The sequence below is a fragment of the Heptranchias perlo genome, chromosome 11, assembly GCF_035084215.1.
Source record: "Heptranchias perlo isolate sHepPer1 chromosome 11, sHepPer1.hap1, whole genome shotgun sequence".
Classification (NCBI taxonomy): Eukaryota; Metazoa; Chordata; class Chondrichthyes; order Hexanchiformes; family Hexanchidae; genus Heptranchias; species Heptranchias perlo.
In genome coordinates, this window is record NC_090335.1 from 12,593,563 (window position 1) to 12,614,289 (window position 20,727).

The following is a 20,727-nucleotide window of genomic DNA, read 5'->3' on the forward strand; positions in this document are numbered from 1 at the left end:
TCCCCCCTCACCTCCTTGCCTGGACTATAGATGCAATGACAATGGGTAGAAGTACATATCCAGTTGACATATTATGATTGACCATACTACCCATTATCTTTTGAACTATCAAGGACTTCAACCTGCTCTCAGGCCACGAAAGTACGATCTTCACGTGTGGAATCCACGTGCATGTCAGAAACATGCCGTGGATATTTAGGTCCAATAGTAACATTCACACTCTTGACGTGTACAAAAGGAATTCCTTCCCTGCCATCCCCTCCAAACTCTCTGAGATGCACCTGCCAGCCTAGATTGCTCCTGACTAAACCACCTTCTTTATCTTTCCCAAACACTACTAGTCAGCATCCTGGTATAGCAATTCTACAATATCTGTGGGTGAGTTTCCAAATTCCTGCAGACTGGCAAGTGAGCTTTAGCTTTCTGTAACTCTTCAAATTAAAGACTAAAACAGACTCCACACAAAATCTCAGCAAACTCCAAGAAGCATTTACTGTAAGTAGTTTCAAAAACTGGGGTAAGAAGGGTATCATGCGACTTGAACAAGTCCTCATCATGGTCAGATCGTGTCGTTGTAACAGCTAGCTGACAAATTCCACCCGCCCAAAGGACATGTTCTAGTACTTCCAAGACCAAAACAAAACAAGCCAACTCCCTTAGAATGGCACCTCCTCATTCCCAAAGATATCCACAAACATATCTCCACCATGTGCACTGGACTCACCTCTGCATCAACAAACACCACAAGAAACATGGAGGAAGTCTGGGAATGTGACCAAGACCACTAGATAACAGGAGAAATGGAAAGAGGTTTGGAGATACAGCATCATAATCACTACATGTAGCATAACACAGGAGGGCCAGCTCAAATAAGTTTCAATCCAAATAAGTGCTGGAGAAACTTGCACACCTTCTGGTCCCACCTCTAAATCCAATTATTCCAGCTGGTAGTTCAGGGCGCCACAGTCCTAATCAAGTCAAATCCACTTCCCTGCCAATTAGGCTTATCCTTGGAGACTGAACTTGCATCCATCTCCTAGTGCAACTTTCACTACGAACAGCACGAAGATGCATTCCTTGCTACGGTGGAGGTCCACACGTCCAGCACCACAAACATGCAGGGTAAAACACCTATGGATCTAAGCCAGTCAAAATGAGTAATGTTTGGCCTCTGTCTGTCTACAGCTGGAAAAGTATTAGGCCCGCTTCCTAGAATCCAACACCATCCCTGCAACAAACAAAGCACAGGAAAAGTGGGAGTGTTATCCCCCTCCCCCTCCACCAAAAACCTGCTGCAAGTACAAGATCACTAGCCCATCCCAATTCCACCTTAAGACAACCCAGGCCCAACTACCCACTGACGCCCTGATCTTCAAGCATGTAACAACACATACTCTGTCAGATTCACTTCATATGCGTCTCCTCAGAAACACAACGTAAACAAATGTACTATTTGATTATTGATAAAGAAACCAAAGCAAAAGCGTTGAAAAATAGAAGAGTGAAAAAATGGCTAGTACTTAACTGTAGACCATTATCAATGTCACAAATGAAATTCTCTGTGACCCTCCTTGTCTTTCTGGATCTCTCTGTAGCCTGACATGTATAACCACACCACCCTCCTCCAACGCCTCTCCTACACTGCACAGCTATGTGGGACTGCCCTCCCTTGGTTCCATTCCTACCTATCCAATCGTAGCCAGAACAGCTCCAGCATTGGCTAATCTTCCCTTCCCCACACAGTTATCTTTGGAGTCCCCAATGACCTATCCTTGCTCTCCTTCTCTTCCTCATCTACATGCTATCCCTGGGCGACATCATCTGAAGACACAGGGGTCAGGTTCCAGATGTATGCTGATGACATCCAGCTCTCTCTCTCACCCCTGCCTCACTCGACCTCTTCACTACCTCTATGTTGTCAGATTCCTGGCTGATGTATAATCCTAGATGAGCCACAGTTTTCTCCATTGGGAAAACTGAAGCCATCGTCTTTGGTCCGATACAAACTTGATACCCTCACCACCGATACCATCCCCTTCTCCAGTCTCAGGTGGAACCGGACTGTTTACAACCTCAATGTCCTATTTGACCCCAAGCTAAGCTTCCAACTCCATAACATTGCCTGCCTCTGCCCCACCTCAGCTCATTTGCTGCTGAAACACACTTCCAGACTCAACTATGCCATTGCTTTCCTGCCTGGCCTCCATTCTCCACTTCCATAAACTTCAACACATCCAAAACTCTACTGCCCCTATTCTGTCCCACACATAGTCACACTCACCCTTCACCCCTGTGCTGGCTGACCTACATTTGGTCCCAGTCCCTCAATGCCTCACATTTTAAATCATTATGTTTGTGTTTAAATCCCTTAAAGACCTCGTGCCATTTGGCCCATCGATCTTGCGTCAGCTCTTTGAAAGAGCTACCAATTAGTCCAACTCCCCTGCTCTTTCTGTAGCCCATAGCCCTGCAATTTTCTCCCCTTCAAGTAACTATCCAATTCCCTTTTGAAAGTTACTAATGAATCTGCTTCCACCACTCTTTCAGGCAGTGCATTTCAGATCATAATGACTCGCTATGTAAAAAAAAATTCTCCTCATCTCACCTCTGGCTCTTTTGCCAATTACCTTAAATCTGTGTTCTCTGGTTACCGACCCTTCTGCCAGCAGAAACAGTTTCTCCTTATTTATTCCATCAAAACCCTTCAACGCACTCTTATAGAATGATACCCGGACTTCAAGGTTAAGTTACGAGGAGAGATTACACAAATTGGGGTTGTATTCTCTAGCGTTTAGAAGGTTCAGGGGTGGTCTGATCGAAGTTTATAAGATATTAAGGGGAACAGATAGGGTGGATAGAGAGAAACTATTTCCGCTGGTTGGGGATTTTAGGAGTAGGGGGCACAGTCTAAAAATTAGAGCCAGACCTTTCAGGAGCGAGATTAGAAAACATTTCTACACACAAAGGGTGGTAGAAGTTTGAAACTCTCTTCCACAAACGGCAATTGATACTAGCTCAATTGCTAAATTTAAATGTGAGATAGATAGCTTTTTGGCAACCAAAGGTATTAAGGGATATGGGCCAAAGGCAGGTATATAGAGTTAGATCACAGATCAGCCACGATCTTATCAAATGGCGGAGCAGGCACAAGGGGCTGAATGGCCTACTCCTGTTCCTATAACCAGCCACTCGAAGGTGCACAGAACAAGAGGCTGGATGACTCTGCAATGATTTTCTCACGTATATAAATATGTATCGTCGATTAATGCTTGGTTCAAATCAGAGTATTACACAAATTTTCTCTGCTCTGTCATTAATTCTTACACTTCAAACACTACCTTCAATGCTATCAATGGGTTCATCAGCTTGGATCTCTTCATTCTCTGGCTCTTTCACCAGCTCTTTTACATCTATTACAGCTGCAGTTTCAACTTGCTCAAATTGTTTCTCAGGATCTCTTCCTGGTCTTTGTTCTACTCGGGGTTGTTCCAATATGGAAGCAGCTTCCAGAGTTCGTTCTTTGTCTTTATCAGGCACTTCTGCTGGTTGTTTCTCCCTCTCCTTGATGACCTCTCTTCGTCGGTCTCTATTTCTGTCCCTGGTCTTAATCCAGTCCCGGTGTTCCCCATCCCGCTCCCATTCTCTTCTCTCTCGTCTTTCTCGATCTCGGTCATGTTCACTCTCCTGAAGCTTTTCTCTGCTCTCAAAGGATCCAGCCCTGGAACGCCCTTGTCGATCAGATTCAGGGGAGCTTCGTCTAGAACTGTGACTCCTTGAATCTTGACGATCTATAAAACACATTAAGCTCACATTACTCACTCAAATGAAAATTAAACTTCTGGAAGATTTTTTCATGAAATAGACTTGTATTATCTATCAAAGTGACGGCACTAGCTATTTTGACCAGTTGGATGATGACACCATCTGTTGTCTTTCCCCAATCAATAGCTGCAGTCATAGTTACACAAATAGTATCTTTAGCAGTGAATGCATGAGACAAAACGTGTCCTTAGATAAAAACTGAATAGCAAAATCAATAAGTAAATTTAGAAAACAAACGACATTTCTACCAAGAGTTTAATATACTATGTTTTCAACTACAATACGCTCTTGCTGTGATACAAAGCCTGTTTCAATTCAACTGGTACATCACAACCCGATACTATAAAGGTTTCTGCATGATCATGCTCAGGAGGGGTGGGATACGGGTCTTACTGATAGTATGTCATACTTTGGCATCTCTGAACACCAAATGGACAGGTCAACTTTCTAAATGGACTGTGACAAAGGGAGTAAACAACATTCCATTCGTAGGACATGTCAATGTTGGGATCATCCCTCTAGTCTTGGAATGCAGTGTCTACAACAGGTGTTCCAACTTCAGGAAAAGCATGGGCTGGATGAAGAGTTAAACTCGCTATGCACTAGGTTACATCCTTAATTTCAGAACTATACGCCCTACTGCACCATATTAATTTTTCTATTTTCCACGCGAGCAACCCTAATTCAGCATAACTGGCACTAAATTGGCAATCTCACTCTTAGAAGGCAGGTGTAGGAAATGGAAAAATGTCATACTGGCACAGCAAGTGATGTTCTTCTGAGGTTTGGGCTGAGACATATCATAGGGCAAAGTAAAGGGAGTTTTTAACCATGTCCTGATCTGGGACTGTTTGATGTGTGAATTGGAAAGTGTTCTATTCCCCAGCACAAACATCCTTAATTTTGATGAGAACATTTTTTCTCTCAGATAAGTCATTGAAAAATCAATACTTGATTGGAGAAATTCTTTTAAAACCATCGCCTGTTAAAGATACAAATAGTTCTGGTAGCATTTAGAATTTCCAGACGAGCCAATGTCAAAGAGAACCAAAAGATTGATGAAGGAAGATTCTTCATGAAGTTTGGTGAAAACCTTCTTCATTTTTACTAGCAAATCAGTCTGTCAGACTGCAGTAATGGATCTCAATCAATTAATAAAAAAAAAAACCTGTGGAATTATAAACTTTATTTTAAAAAAATCAGGGAAAATCACCTTTTGGAAGCGTGCAATAGATCTAAGCAGTCTCATTTTCAAGAAGAATCCAGTATACAATGAGAAGTTGGGGGGGAGGGGCTTTGATAAAAGTCAAGTTTTAACCCAACTTCCACTTTTATTAATTTTCCCATGCCAATTTTTTCTGAAGGCATTGACTCCTTACTGGGATACATACAGTTCCACAGGCTCCAGGCTGCCTTTGATACCACGTGCAAGTGGCCTTTATTCATGTGTCAGCATTCACAGTGAGCAAAGGCAGGCAATTCGATCACGGGAAGACATCAGAATTTTCTAGGCATGCAATGGAATGCTTCCATTGACCCAAGTGCCAGATCCAGGAACAAGCAGTGAGACAGACTGATTGCAAAAAGGGCCAGAGGGCTCTGACCTACACCAATTTGTCACCGACCTGAAGAGGGACTCAGTCTCACCGGGCATGTCTCTTTCCCAAACCCCTGCACATAAAAACCTGCAGTTAGTAATGAATAAGCCCGGTATGTGGTATTGGACCTGGACATCCAGAACATCAATATCACAATCTGTTCTGCAAGGGTCCTTCCACCATGCTGAAAGTAAATAACCATCAATATAGTTGATGAGGAAATTCAGACCTGGGACAACAGCTGCTACAAGGTATTATCTGGAGGATGGATACAAGAATACATGATATGAATAGGCTCCAGAGAGGCAAGCAAGCTGCTGCTGCTGCTTAAGCTTAAACTGGTGGAATCACCGTTCAATACATTATGGCTTGTGTCCATGTTAGGAGGGGTGGTAGTTCACTCATACTTCACAGCAAGTTGTGCTGCTTTCCATGCCACTTGTGAGGAGATCCTACTACCAGTTGTTTGCCTAGCAAGGACTCAAACCTACACTTCTTAGTTGCCTGATGAGGAACTAATGATTATCTTTCTTGGGGAGGGGAGGAGCGAGGAAAGTTATCAATCTTTGCGGTTGAAAAGACTCCAAGATGACATATCTAATAATGGAATATTGGAATTGACTCAACCCTTTGTGGTAGACCTTATAGTCCAATATCTGAGACAGACAGGTCCAGAGTAATCCTGGGAATGTTGATGATTGACAAGTCAGCCTGGCTTACTAACAGGACCTTAAGTAGTAGCCTTGTCACTAGGTGCTGCAATTCTTCCTACTGACCTTCAGATAACTTTGGAAGCCAAAGCCCTGATGGATGGACAAGCAGCAGAACCCAATTCGCACTCTGTATTGCTAGGCTGTGTGGTGTTAGCTGGTTAAAGTCCAGTTACCATCTGAACACACCTGGGGCCCTGAAGCCTTGGCTCTCATCAATGTACTCCCAAACTCACTGGACTTATGTTAGTAAGATGTGTCCCCATGGTGAGAGAGTGGGCATTCCATGTCAGGCAAGCCTAAGCTCTGCCTGTGTGGATTTCTCAGAGCAGCTGGGTTTGGAAATTCTTAAGCATGGTGATGGGTTTCTATGCACATCAGGCATCTAGCTGAAAAAAAATCTTCATCTGATATTCACATATGCACCTGCAGGAGGGTGTCACTAGATAGTGATCAGAATCAGGCGAATCGTAGCTAATTTTCTCCTACTTAAGCTGGGGTGCTGAAGCCAAGTCTAGTTTCCTTACCGCTATATGAATGGAGATCAGCTAACAGCAGTGGGGACGAAACCTGGGATCTTCCTGGTCTGCATGGCTCAGCTGCTCGCTGGTTTAACTAAGCTACTGAGGTGACAGTGTTCAAACAGATGGTTAAAAATATCACCTAATAATTTTTAATTCTACCTGCGGTATTCTATGTAGTACAGTGGAACCTCCATTATAACAGATAATCAAGAATATCCAAATATTTGGTCTTACACTGTGATGCAGTGATACCCTATGGCATGGGAATGAAGATAAATACAATACAAATGCCATAAAATGATTTTAATCTTTACTGGATTGTAAGGTTGATTGATAGCAATCAGAGGAGATTGGTAGGAGTGTGCAACAAGGTGATATCTCATGCCAAGCTTAGTACCACGAAAAGTTCTAGCAGATAAGCATCAAGGATAATTGGAATGTGTATAAGAGAAATTCCACTGTACAATAGAATTACTAATACTTTCAATACTATAACATTTGTGTTGTAGTAATGGAATCAATCCTTTCCGGTATCCTCGCGTATAATCATTCATTGTATAGATTTACTCATGATCCTGGCTATCAAAGACCACTAATTCATTAATTGTAAAGCTATCCCTAGTTTTGTACAGGTTTCTTTATATGCAATTTTTTCCCTCTCTGTCACGACTATTGGGTATAAAAGGATACTATTATACTTTGGTGCATTTCACCACCGTGCATACGAATACACAAAGGGAACGTTGAAATCATACTACCTGAGGAGGTGCTGCGGCTGGGTTCCCCTCGTTTCAGCTGATCTATTCGGGATTTCCGTTCACCAGAATCGATACTTCTATACTTCTGTCCATCTCTCGAAGTTCCATGCTGCAGTCTCCTTCCACCGCTCTGGTCATCTCCGCTGCGATGTGTAGACTCGTTGGACGGTGATCGTAAACGACTTGAAGTGTGGCTTCGATTGCTGCCAAGGCTGCTGCTTCGTTTGTGCTCGTCAGTTTTACGTGGGCGATCTTCTGTCACGGTAGGAGGTTCTATTTTCTCCACCTTGCTTTTATGACCTTTCCTTCGCGATTCATCAAAGCTCTTGTCAGAAATAATACTTTCCCCACGATCTGGCACATCTTCATCTGACCAGTCACTGAAAACCACATCACCTCCTCCCTGTGCATTTCCTTCAGCACTCTTCTCAGACACCTCTTCGACAGATTCTTCCTTCAGTGTCACAGGCGGAGTCCTGGGACCCTTCCACTTTTTGGCTTGTGGGACCACTTCCTCGTCAGAAGGCTCTGAATCACCTTTAGAGCGTTTCCGTTTTTTATCAACATTTTTCTTCTTTGCAGCTTTCCTGGGTGACAAAACTAAAGGCTCCTCTACAACAGGCTCTGGAATGTATCTTTCGGATCCATGGTCTTCATCCTTTTTGTTTTTCTTTTGGGACTTTCGCAGTCCTTTTGCCTTTTTCTTGCCATATTCGTGCAGTCCTATAGGTACTTCTCTATCCTCAGCAGTATGGTGAGAAGCGCTGTCCAACTCTCTGGCCCGTGAGCTCTCCACAGTATCTGCAACATGTTCTCTTTGCTTGTCCCCTGAAGCAACCCTTTCTCTCATTGTATGGTCTTCACGCCGCCTTGTGCTTTCCTTTTTGTCTGACTTTCTCTCATCTTCTTTCCAGCTGCTTGTTCTGTCTTCAGTGACACGTGGAGGACTGAGAGAACGAGAATCTTGAGGGCGTACAACCTGACTTAACAACCGGTGCTTTTCACCTGAAACTAAAACACATTTCGTTCAGAATCTGACGGACATCAAAAAATTTATTCTACAGCTGTATCATCCACTTCCGCTGCATTTCCACATTGCTCCCACAGAATCTTGGGGTATAAACCAGGGGTTTTTTTCTTGCATAAATGACTAAACGCTGTCACGAATTATCTTTTTTCCCCAATTAGGTGCTTATGAAGCCATTACTGACTTCTTGGTCAACACAAAGTAAACAAAGAAAGACATTTTTATCGAAAGAACCTAGGAAATATTTAACTCCTATCTATCCTTTTTGCACAGAACAATGTCATTTGTTCAACTTATTTATCTTTTTACCACCATGTTCGTTGCCTTGCAGGTCCAAGATGCCATGTGGAAGGATTTCAAGAGAGCAAGATTCAATTCATTGAATTAACTTATTTTATAATGTTAGTGCATTTACATGCTCAGAGTGCGGGGTACCCCAAAGCACTGCCAGTTGAATCCAGAGAGCTTTTATAAAGATTTACGGATTGAGTCAATAGTTGGACGCTGCCAGCATTGAGCAGAGTTCACAGGGAGCTTTCTTCGGGAAATCATGGCCGGACAGAGCCGGATTTTCTTTCCGTTAATTTAAGCAGGCTGAAAATCGGGCACTGCCGGCCCACAATTTTCTGACCAGCACTGCCTGCAAGCTCTTACTGTGTGCCTGCACAAGCTGTTCTGCCCAATCACTAATGAATCCAATAAAAAATTCAGGGGAAACCTTTTTGATCAGAGAGTGGTTAGAACGTGGAACTCACTACCACAAGGAACAGGTGAGGCGACTAGCATAGATGCATTTAAGGGGAAGCGAGATAAACACGAGGAAGAAAGGAATAGAAGCATATGGTTACATCGAGTTACATCAAGACTACAGCACAGAAACAGGCGTTAATGCTCCACCCTTCCTCTACTTCATCAAACCCTGTCAGCATACCGTTCTAATCCTTTTTCCCTCATGCGCTTATTTAGTTTCCCCTTAAATGCATCTATGCTAGTCGCCTCAACTATTCCTTGTGGTAGCGCGTTCCATATTCTTATCACCCTTTGGGTAAAGAAGTTTCTCCTGAATTCCCTGGTGGATTTATTAGCAACTATTTTATATTTATGACCTCTAGTTTTGGACTCCCCTACAAGTGGAAACATTTCTCTACGTCTACCTATCAAACCCTTTCATAATCGTAATGGTGTCTATCAGGTCACCCTTCAGCCTCCTCTTTTCTAGAGAAAAGAGTCCCAGCCTTTTCAGCCTTTCCTGATAAGGATATCCTCTCAGTTCTGGTATCATCCTTGTGAATCTTTTTGCACCCTCTCCAATGCATCTACATATGCTTTCTATAATGTGGAGACCAGAACCGTGCACAGTACTCCAAGTGTGGTCTAACCAAGGTTCTATACAAGTTTAACATAACTTCTCTGCTTTTCAATTCTATCCCTCTAGAAATGGACCCCAGTGCTTGATTTGCCTTTTGTATGGCCTTATTAACCTGTGTCGCTATTTTTAGTGATTTGTCTATCTGTACCCTGAGATTCCTTTGCCCATTCTACCCCATTTAGACTCCCATTATCGAAGCAGTGTGTGGCCTCCTTATTCTTCCTACCAAAATGCACTCCCTCACATTTATCTATATTAAAATTCATTTGCCAATTACACACCCATTCTGCAAGTTTATTAATGTCCTCTTGCATTTTGACGCATTCTTCCTTTGTATTAACTACACCCCCCAATTTGGTGTCGTCCGCAAATTTTGAGATTGTACTTCCAATTCCTGAATCCAAATCGTTAATGTAAATTGTGAACAACAGTGGTCCCAGCACCGATCCCTGTGGAACACCACTTCCCACATTTTGCCAGTCTGAGTATGTACCCTTAACCCATACTCTCTGTTTTGTTTTGTAGCCAACTTGCTATCCATTCTGCTACGGGTCCCCTGACTCCACATGCTCTGAACTTAGTCATGAGCCTACAATGCGGTACCTTATCAAAGGCCTTTTGAAAATCCAAATATATTACATCTACTGCATTACCTTTGTCTACTCTTTCTGTTACTTCTACTATATGGTGACAGGGTTAGATGAAGTAAGGTGGGAGGAGGTTCGTGTAGAGCATAAACATCGGCATAGATCAGTTGGGCTGAATGGCCTGTTTCTACTGTAAATTCTATGTAATTCTAAGTAATCCGGAGAGAGACGATGTTCCCACAGGACCTAAAGCATGCAACCACCATCAAGATATACAAGAACAAAGGGGAGAAGTCAGACTGCGGTAACGATCAGGGCATCTCACCTCTACCTATAGCTGGCAAGATTCAGAGTCAGATTCTTCTCGATCGCCTGCTCCTGAATATAGTGGAAAGGAGGCTTCTGGAATTGCACTGCGGCTTCAGGACTAACCGAGGGACCGTGGATATGATCTCTATTGCTTGCCAAATTCAGTAATGCAGGGAGCAAAATCAAGACCTATATAGATATGGCATTTGTTGACTTGACCAAAACTTTCGACACAGTGAGTCAGCCTGGACTTTGGAGGCTTATGAGGAAATTTGGTTGTCTGGAGAAGTTGGGAACAGCTTCATGATAGAATGCATGGCAGAGTGTGTACTGACTCTACTCTGTCCAAATTGTTCCCTATTTCGAATGGTGTGAAGCAAGAATATGTACTGGGGCCCAGCTTTATATGCGCACTTCTTTTGCAGCTATGCTAGATGATGCAACTAGGAGTTTGGATATGAATCTAGACAACGGAGAAACTGTTCAATCTATCGAGATTGCGAGCATCAACTAAGTTTGAGATGTGAGAAACAGGGTTTTCTTCTCTATAAACAAAACCATGAGAGATCAACTAGCTTACAATTAAATAGTGCAATTTTAAACTTTAAAAAAATTATATTTAATAGAAGAATTCGCTCACCCTGAAAAACCTCCTCTGTGAATAAATCATCCAAACCATTTCTAAGTCAATTCTCCCCAGCTGTCACCCAGATACTATGCATTGGACAAATTCAGTAACACTGCCATATGGCCAATTATTTTCACAGTCACCTGCCAAATGGCAGTTGAAATATTTTTACCCCTGGCAGTGTTTATTCCACCCTCATCCCTCCACGACAACAGCTTTCCATACCCATTAAGTCACAGGAATGAACAGCTCCATGTGTTGGTCAGGGTGAACATGCAGGTAAGCAACTCTGTTGATACAGACCAACATGAAAGATTATGCTGCATTCACCTATCTGAGGACAAGGTTTCTGGAACAAATTTACAGGCAGGAAAATGCCCATTATTAAAAGTCACCTGAGCAATGAGACAAGGGTGTGACTCCAGTATTATATATTCCATATAACCTTGCAAAACAAAAAGCAGTCCTGATGAGGTGTTACAGATCGGCAGGAGCCAGATTTCCGCCTGGAATTCCCCACATGTGGATTATACAACCTCGGGGAGGCACCAAACACATAACAGGTGCTTCCCCACATGGTGGGAAGGAAAAGTGCAGGGTTAAGTTATCTATGGCCATTCCTAGCAGACAGCTAAAGTTAAGAGAGAGAGAGAGAGAGAGAGAGAGAGAGAGAGATAGATAGAGCGCTCTTAGAGCAGATCTCCAGCCTGTGGATGGATAAGACGAAAAGCATTAACAGAATAATGAAAACTGTGGAACAAATTAAGAAAACTGAAGAGGACTTTCTGCAATCAGGACAGAAGCAATGATATTTCAAAATCTAAGTGTAACAAAATCAGTTTTATTTTGGATAATAAAATGTGATTAGTATGTAGCAGTAATAAAATTACTTTTCTGTGTCTAGAGAGGTACTCTGTAAAATGCTTCCATTCTTTTCTGCATTGCTTTGCATGCCTACAAAAGGTTGATTTGTTTAAGAGCAGTGCAATCTTACTTTGAAAATAGTAAATTTCAATATTCATTAAATACAAAACCCCAGCACATACACATTCTGATATGTCACTTGCAATACTATGATTTCTCATGGAAGATAAATGAATAAGGAAGAGTAGATTTTCTTATAAATAACAATCCCCCACAAATTAGTTTTTACAAAACCTCCTGCAATTTCATGTCAAGTATCGAAGAGGTTGCAGGCTTCTGTAGAACACAGAATGTACAGAATATATAGAGCTGATTGGTTAGTCACCACTTGGTAACTTGAAAAAGCTAGTTATATTAAATGAATACATGCTAGACTTACTTTTTTCATCACTACTGTTGTAGGTATCGCTATCAGGAGATTCTTCACGGGCACGCTTTGCCAACGGACTGGGGCTGCTTTCAGTCCGAGGTCGTTTCCTGGTAGGAAGAAAATTAGAATAAATTCAGCATTATAGCATACTGGATGCACAGCAAGTTACACAGTCCAGTTGTACAGCCACTTTTGAGTCAAGGTGAAGCAGTTTCAGGTACACATTGACACAAAAATGACTCAGGAGTCAGGTACTGATCCAACTCCCAAACAGGCTAAAGTCAGGAGGTGGGAAATCCCTCCAGGAGGCTGCATCACACCCGTTTGAGCTACAGAAAATTATTGCTGCTGATGTTATGTTATGCACAAAAGGTATAAATACTTGGGAGCTTAAAACATTTAATCTAAGCCTAGGTTGCAATTTCTATTCATCTCACTCAAAGTTGCATTTACTGATCCTCTGATTTTCTTCTTCTAGTTGTTAAGATATAACTCATGCTGGGGTATGATCACTAGCAGCCTTTTGGCACTCTGATCAAATTGCTGCCATTCAGCAGTGAACACAGACAATGTTAGTGGGTTCTGCAGGGACCATCACAGCTAACTGTTCCTGCCCTCGCCCAATGGCCCACAGACATACATTCTCAGCACAGGTCACCAAGAAGCATTCAAGAGCAGGAAAATGGGCTGATTTTTCCCATTCATAGCCTGAGGATGTTGAGGTTCACTATAATGCACATTGGTTTAGATCAACCAACTTGGCACAAAACAGTGACTTGATCTTCACAGTGCAGCACCGCACCATGTGTGCACAGATTTTTATGGAAAAACTTAAATATGAAGAAAGCATTACATAATAAAGCCTTTTCCACTTTAACCAAATGTAGTTGGAGTTTTTTTTTCTTTGGTTGCACAATATAATATTTCTTGTGAAAGTGGGCCCTTTAAATCCTCAACTCCAAGTTTTTCTCAATTTATACATAAACAAACTTTGGATATATATGTTTGAATATCAATCCATTATTCATTTAAGACATTACTCAAACAATTTTAATAACTCACATTAAACAACCATTTCTGTAATGAAAAATCTTGTGCATGATCCACAGTTAAAGATTTATCATAACCAGTTGTAAGACACTCACTTTCTGACAGATTTCATTATACACTAGCCCGTTCACATACAAATTTAGTAAGTCACATTTATGAAAACACTCAACTTTAAAGGTAAATGACGTTGGCCAATTTATACCATATGTGTTATTTCTATCATGCTCGAAGCTTCATAGACCAAATTCATAATGCACAGATAGAATAAGCACGTATTTAACCAATTTCTAATTTGCTCTTGACCTGATACAGTACCAGTGATCCATAAGGACCACAGAAAATGGCAAACCTCAATGGAAATTGATCTTCATAGATCTCCATAGCGTTTTGCTCTAATAATTAAAACAAAAGTAGCTACAGACAACTATTACTGAAGTAGCAATCCACTCTGCATCCTAATTGTGCAGCAACATCACTAGATTAATAAGGTAAATTGGTCACACACTGTGTTAAAGCATTAATATGGAAGGCAAGAGTGTGAATTCTTCACAGGCTCAGTTCCCATTGTCTGCCGTACAACTGTGAAGTGGCAAATGGAAGTCAGTTTCTCCTCAGAAAGGGAATAAATTGGAGAGTAACTCCAAGCAGCTCTTGCTCATCTCCCAGTGCCTAGCTCGACAGCAGCACTCAATCAATTGCCTGTCCTCTTAGCCAAGGGTGGTTTATGGCATAGGGAGACCCGAGCAAGGAAATAGGAAAACATACCTAAAAACAGGATGTCTCGTGAAAAAAAAGGACGCCCAACCTTAATCAAATATACACATCTTAACTATTTAGCAGATCGTAAGAATTTCATGTTCAATACTTTTCTTGGTACATTCCCATATTGGAAATATAGAATGATGCTTACTCTAGAGTAAAATTCTGATTGTGTCTTGGGAGTATGGATACAGTAATGTTTAGTTTAAATGGATACTGAAAAAAATCCACAGAAATCTAAGTACTTCAACGTTTTTTCCCCACTGAGTTACTATGTGAAAAGGATCAGGACAACCAGAGGTTCGTTAAATTACACATTAGCAAAACAAAATAGTGCCCACTTGCTAAAGTTAACTGACATAGATGCTGATAATTGATTAGTAGCTACGAAGACACTGTTCACAAAATTATTTAAGTCATGAATTAGGTCTGGGGAGGGGGTAATCGATTAGTGATCTTTCAGCCTGCATTTATTAACAGCATTAAACTTTTGGACACATTTTTCCGTTAATCCCAGTTAGTCAATTTGGCCTTAAATAGGTCAAGCAATTAGATTGAATATTTGCTCTGTTACAGCCAATGGATTACATTTACAAATGTACTTAGAATGAATATACCTTGTCTTTCTTTCTCCATGACTTTCTCGTAAATCTCGTTCGTCTCGCTGGTCATCCTTTTTATCCTTGCGTTCATCTCTTCCTTTATCTTTCTCATCCCAGTCTTTTTGCTTCTCCCTCTCCCGGTCTCTATCTTTAACCCTCTCCCTCTCTCTCTCCTTTTCTCTGTCCCTTTCTCTCTCTCTGTCTCTCTCCCTGTCCCGCTCTCGCTCTCTTTCCTTGCCCCTGTCCCGCTCTCGCTCTTTTTCTCGTTCTTTTTCTCGCTCTCGCTCCCGAATTCGCTCTCGCTCTCGCTCCCGATCTAACTCCCTTTCTTTTTCTCGCTCTCTGTCCCTATCTCTATCTTTGTCACGATCCCTTTCGCGTTCTCTTTCCCTGAGCCTATCATCCCGCCTCTCTTCTCGATCTGATCTCCGCTCATCTTTTCTTTCCTCGTGGTCATGATCATCAGTCCGCCCTGGATGTCGTGTAGCAGAACCAGTTGTGTGGTCTGTAAAATAAACAGTACCTGGATCAGCAAAAAACAAGTTATATAGAATCATAGAATCTTAGCAGCACAGAACGAGGCTATTTGGCCCATCATGAAAGTAACGTACTTAAGTCAGAAACTAGAATCTTAAACTTAAATAAAGCCAATTACATAGGTATGAGGGAGCGAGTTGTCAAAGGTACAAAGGTAGATTGGGAAATTAAATTAAAGGGTTTGACAGTTGAAAAGCAATGGCAAACATTTAAAGAAATATTTCAATATTCTCAACAAATATACGTTCCATTGAGAAATAAAAACTCCATGGGAAGAACGATCCACACGTGGCTAACTAAAGAAGTTAGGGAGTATTAGTTTGAAAGAAGAGGCCTATAATGTTGCCAAGGAGAGTAATAAGCCTGGGGATTGGGAGAGTTCTAGAAACCAAAGGATGACCAAAAAATTGATAAAAAGGGAGAAAATAGAATATGAAAGTAAACTAGCAAGAAATATAAAAACAGATTGTGAGAGCTTTTACAAATATGTAAAAAGGAAGAGAGTAGCAAAGTAAACGTTGGTCCCTTAGAGGCTGAGACAGGAGAAATTATAATGGGGAAATCAGCAAATGGCAGATGTGTTAAACAAATATTTTGTATCTGTCTTCACAGTAGAAGACACAAAAAGCATACCAAAAATGGGGAACCAAGGGGTAAATGAGAATTTTTTTTTTATTCGTTCAAGGGGCGTGGGCGTCGCTGGCAAGGTCAGCATTTATTGCCCATCCCTAATTGCCCTTGAGAAGGTGGTAGTGAGCCGCCTTCTTGAACTGCTGCAGTCCGTGAGGTGAAGGTTCTCTCACAGTGCTGTTAGGAAGGGAGATCCAGGATTTTGACCCAGCGACGATGAAGGAACGGCGATATAATTCCAAGTCACGATGGTGTGTGACTTGGAGGGAAACGTGCAGGTGGAGTTGTTCCCATGTGCCTGCTGCCCATGTTCTTCTGGGTGGTAGAGGTCGCGGGTTTGGGAGGTGCTGTCGATGAAGCCTTGGCGAGTTGCTGCAGTGCATCCTGTGGATGGTACACACTGCAGCCACGGTGCGCCGGTGGTGAAGGGAGTGAATGTTTAGGGTGGTGGATGGGATGCCAATCAAGCGGGCTGCTTTGTCCTGGATGGTGTTGAGCTTCTTGAGTGTTGTTGGAGCTGCACTCATCCAGGCAAGTGGAGAGTATTCCATCACACTCCTGACTTGTGCCTTGTAGATGGTGGAAAGGCTTTGGGGAGTTAGGAGGTGAGTCACTCGCCACAGAATACCCAGCCTCTGACCTGCTCTTGTAGCCACAGTATTTATGTGGCTGGTCCAGTTAAGTTTCTGGTCAACGGTGACCCCCTGGATGTTGATGGTGGGGGATTAACCCCTTGGATGTTGATGGTGGGGGATTCGGCGATGGCAATGCTGTTGAACTTCAAGGGGAAGTGGTTAGATTCTCTCTTGTTGAAGATGGTCATTGCCTGGCACGAATGTTACTTGCGATTTATCAGCCCAAGCCAGAATGAGGAGCTTAAAACAATTAATGTCGCTAGAGAAAAAGTACTGGACAAACTAATGGGACTAAAAGCTGACAAATCCGATGGACCTGATGGCCCACGTCCGAGGGTTCTAAAAGAGGTGGCTGCAGAGATAGTGGATGCATTGGTTATGATCTTCCAAAATTCTCTACATTCTGGAAAGGTCCCAGTGAATTGGAAGGCAGTAAGAAGGGAGGGAGAGAGAAAACAGGGAACGACAGGCCAGTTAGCCTGACATCGGTCGTAGGGAAAATGATGGAATCCATTATTAAGGAAGTGGCAATATTGCACTTAGAAAATCATAATATGATTAGGCTGAGTCAACATGCTCTTATGAAAGGGAAATAGTGTTTGACAAATTTATTAGAGTTTTCTGAGGATGTAACCAGCAGGGTAGATAAAGGCGAATCAGTGGATGTAGTATATTTGGATTTTCAAAAGGCATTTGATAAGGTGCCACATAAAAGGTTGTTACATAAGGTAAGGGCTCATGGAGTTGGGAGTAATATATTAGCATGGATAGAGCATTGGTTAAAGGACAGAAAAGAAAGTAGGGATAAACGGGTCGTTCTCAGGTTAGCAGGCTGTAACTAGTTGGGTGCCTCAAGGATCAGTTCTTGGGCTTCAGCTATTACAATCTATATTAATGACTTAGATGAAGGGACTGAGTGTAATGTATCCAAGTTTGCTGACAATACAAAGCTAGGTGGGAAAGTAAGCTGTGAGGACACAGAGTCTGCAAAGGGATATAGACAGGTTAAGGCAAAAAGGTGGCAGATGGAGTATAATGTGGGGAAATATGAGGTTATTCACTTTGGTAGCAAGAGTAGCAAAACAGAATATTTTTTAAATGGTGAGAAACTATTAAATGTTGGTGTTCAGACAGACTTGGGTGTCCTCGTACAAGAAACACAAAGTTAGCATGCAGGTACAGCAAGCAATTAGGAAGGCAAATGGCATGTTGGCCTTTATTGCAAGGGGGTTGGAGTGCAAGAGTAAGGAAGTCTTACAGGGCATTGGTGAGACTTCACCTGGAGTACTGCGTACAGTTTTGGTCTCCTTATCTAAGGAAGGATATATTTGTCTTAGAGGCGGGTGCAACAAAGGTTCACTAGATTAATTCCTGGGATGAGAGAGCTGTCCCATGAAGAGAGATCGAGTAGAATGGGCCTATACTCTCTGGAGTTCAGAAGAATGAGAGGTGATCTCATTGAAACATATCAGAAACATATCTGAGGGGGCTTAAAAGGGTAGACGCTGAGAGATTGTTTCCCCTGGCTAAAGAGTCTAGAACCAGGGGGCATAATCGCAGGATACGGGGTCGGTCATTCAAGACTGAGATGAGGAAGAATTTCTTCATGCAGAGGGTTGTGAATCTTTGGAATTCTCTGCCCCAAAGGGCTGTGGATGCTCAGTCGTTGAATATATTCAAGGCTGAGATGGACAGGGGAATCAAGGGATATGGGGATCGGGTGGGAAAGTGGAGTTGAGGTCAAAGATCAGCCAGGATCTGATTGCCACATGGCCTATGCCTGCTCCTATTTCTTATGTTCTTATGCCTGTGCCCACTCTTTGAAAGAGCTATCAAATTAGTCTCACTCCCTCGCTCTTTCCCCCATAGCCTTGCAAGTTTTTCCTTTTGAAGTATATATCCAGTTCCCTTTTGAAAGTTACTATTGTGAAATTTCACATTTATTATTTCCTACTTTACAGTCTAAAAGTGTTCCATCAAAGTCATCTTGAAGATCAGCACTAATTCTTTTTGGCACTTTTTCAGGTCTTTTACATGTTTCATAAGGAAACAAAAATAGAAGAGGTGCTAAGTAATTCATTAATGCTCTTCAGGACAGAACTTGATGTGGAGTTTTGGGGATTAAGTGGAAATTTTGAGGGCTGAAAACTAAATTTATACATACTCTGGTTTATATAGATCTATAGCAAGGTAGGTAAAGGGGTATAAGGAATGGTGTTTTTACAATGTGTGCAGGACTCAACTTTCTTATCCTGTATGTAAAAAGCTCAAGAAAGGAAGCACTGCTGGATTTAGTAATGGGAAATGAACCAGAACAGATAAGAGAAGTAAACGTAGGGGAACACCTAGGCAATAGCGATCAAACATAATAAGGTTTAAGATAAAGATTGAGAAGGATATAAGTAAGACAAAGACCAAAGTTATAAATTGGAAAAAAGCTGATTTTAAACTTATGAGAATGGAACTAGGGAAAATAAACTGGGAAAATTTACTGACAAAGAAATAGAACAGCAGTGGAAAACATTTAAAACAGTGATCAAGAGTGTCAGAGGAAATATATCCCACTAAAAAGAACAAACTAGCCAGTAATGACACACCATGGATCAATACAGAAATAAGAGCAAAATTAAAACTAAAGAAAAAGGCATAAGTACATAGATAATAAAGGAGAAGGTGACAAAAGGGAATATAAGAAGGTTAGGAAAGAAGTAAAAAAAACAATTCGGAAGGCAAAGAGAAACTACAAAATTAAATTATCAAGGAATGTAAAACGAAATAGTAAAGTATTCTACAGAATTAGCTTAACGTCGATGGTAGGAAAGGTAATAGAATCCTTACTCAAAGATGTGATAGGAAAACATCTGGAAACCAAAATATAATAAAGAATAGTCAGCACGGATTCTACATAAATAACAAAAGAAAAATCAGGATAGGGATTGGGCCTCTAAGGGACACACAAGGTGAACTCACAGGTAACAACAGTGAAATGGCGAAAATATTAAATAATTACTTTGCCTCAGTATTTACCAGGGAGACCAACATGACATTAGAAGAGCTCAAAAAAGGTATAAAGACATTCAAGATAGAAAAGGGGAAGATAATTGATAAACTAATCAAACTTAGAGAGGGTAAAACCCCTGGTCCGGATAGATTGCATCTGCGCATATTAAAACAAGTTAAGGAAGAGATAGCAGAGACAGTATTACACATATATATAAATTCGTTAGAAAAAGGAATAGTGCCAGAGGACTGGCGGACAGCTAATATGATTCCTATATTTAAAATGGCAGATAGAACAAGTCCAGGGAACTATAGACCAATTAGCTTAACATCGATGGTAGGAAAGATAATGGAAACCTTACTCAAAGATGTGATAAAAAAACATCTAGAAACCAAAAATATAATAAAGAATAGTCAGCACAGATTTCAAAAGGGACGGTCATGCTTGACCAACCTTATTGAATTTTTTGATGAAGTAACAAAAAGGTAGACAAGGGTAATGTAGTAGATGTAATATATTTGGATTTTCAAAAAGCCTTTGATAGTCGTGAGTCTACTATGCGGTACCCTAAGGTCAGAGCACGTGGAGTCAGGGGACAAATAGCAGAATGGATATCAAGCTAGCTACAAAACAGAAAACAGAGAATAGGATTAAATGTAGTTACTCAGACTGGCAAAAGGTAGGAAGTGGTGTTCCACAAGGATCAGTGCTGGGACCACTGCTGTTCACATTTACATAATGTGGAGATGCCGGTGATGGACTGGGGTTGACAATTGTAAACAATTTTACAACACCAAGTTATAGTCCAGCAATTTTATTTTAAATTCACAAGCTTTCGGAGGCTTCCCCCTTCGTCAGGTGAACGATGTTCACATCGTTCACCTGAC

At 41.6% G+C, this 20,727-nt stretch overlaps 1 protein-coding gene across 9 annotated transcripts in view; it reads right to left on the reverse strand.

The window, feature by feature from the left end:
* The window catches only part of zc3h13 (zinc finger CCCH-type containing 13), a 127,257-nt gene that overhangs the window by 41,957 nt on the left and 64,573 nt on the right, over window positions 1–20,727 (reverse strand). For all 9 annotated transcript variants that reach the window (XM_067992548.1, XM_067992552.1, XM_067992546.1 and 6 more), the window contains 4 exons: window positions 15,053–15,542; window positions 12,636–12,733; window positions 7,413–8,423; window positions 3,339–3,788 (listed from right to left, as the gene is read on the reverse strand). In XM_067992548.1, coding sequence (XP_067848649.1) covers window positions 3,339–3,788; window positions 7,413–8,423; window positions 12,636–12,733; window positions 15,053–15,542 — 2,049 coding nt within the window. The remainder of the gene's footprint in view (window positions 1–3,338; window positions 3,789–7,412; window positions 8,424–12,635; window positions 12,734–15,052; window positions 15,543–20,727) is intronic.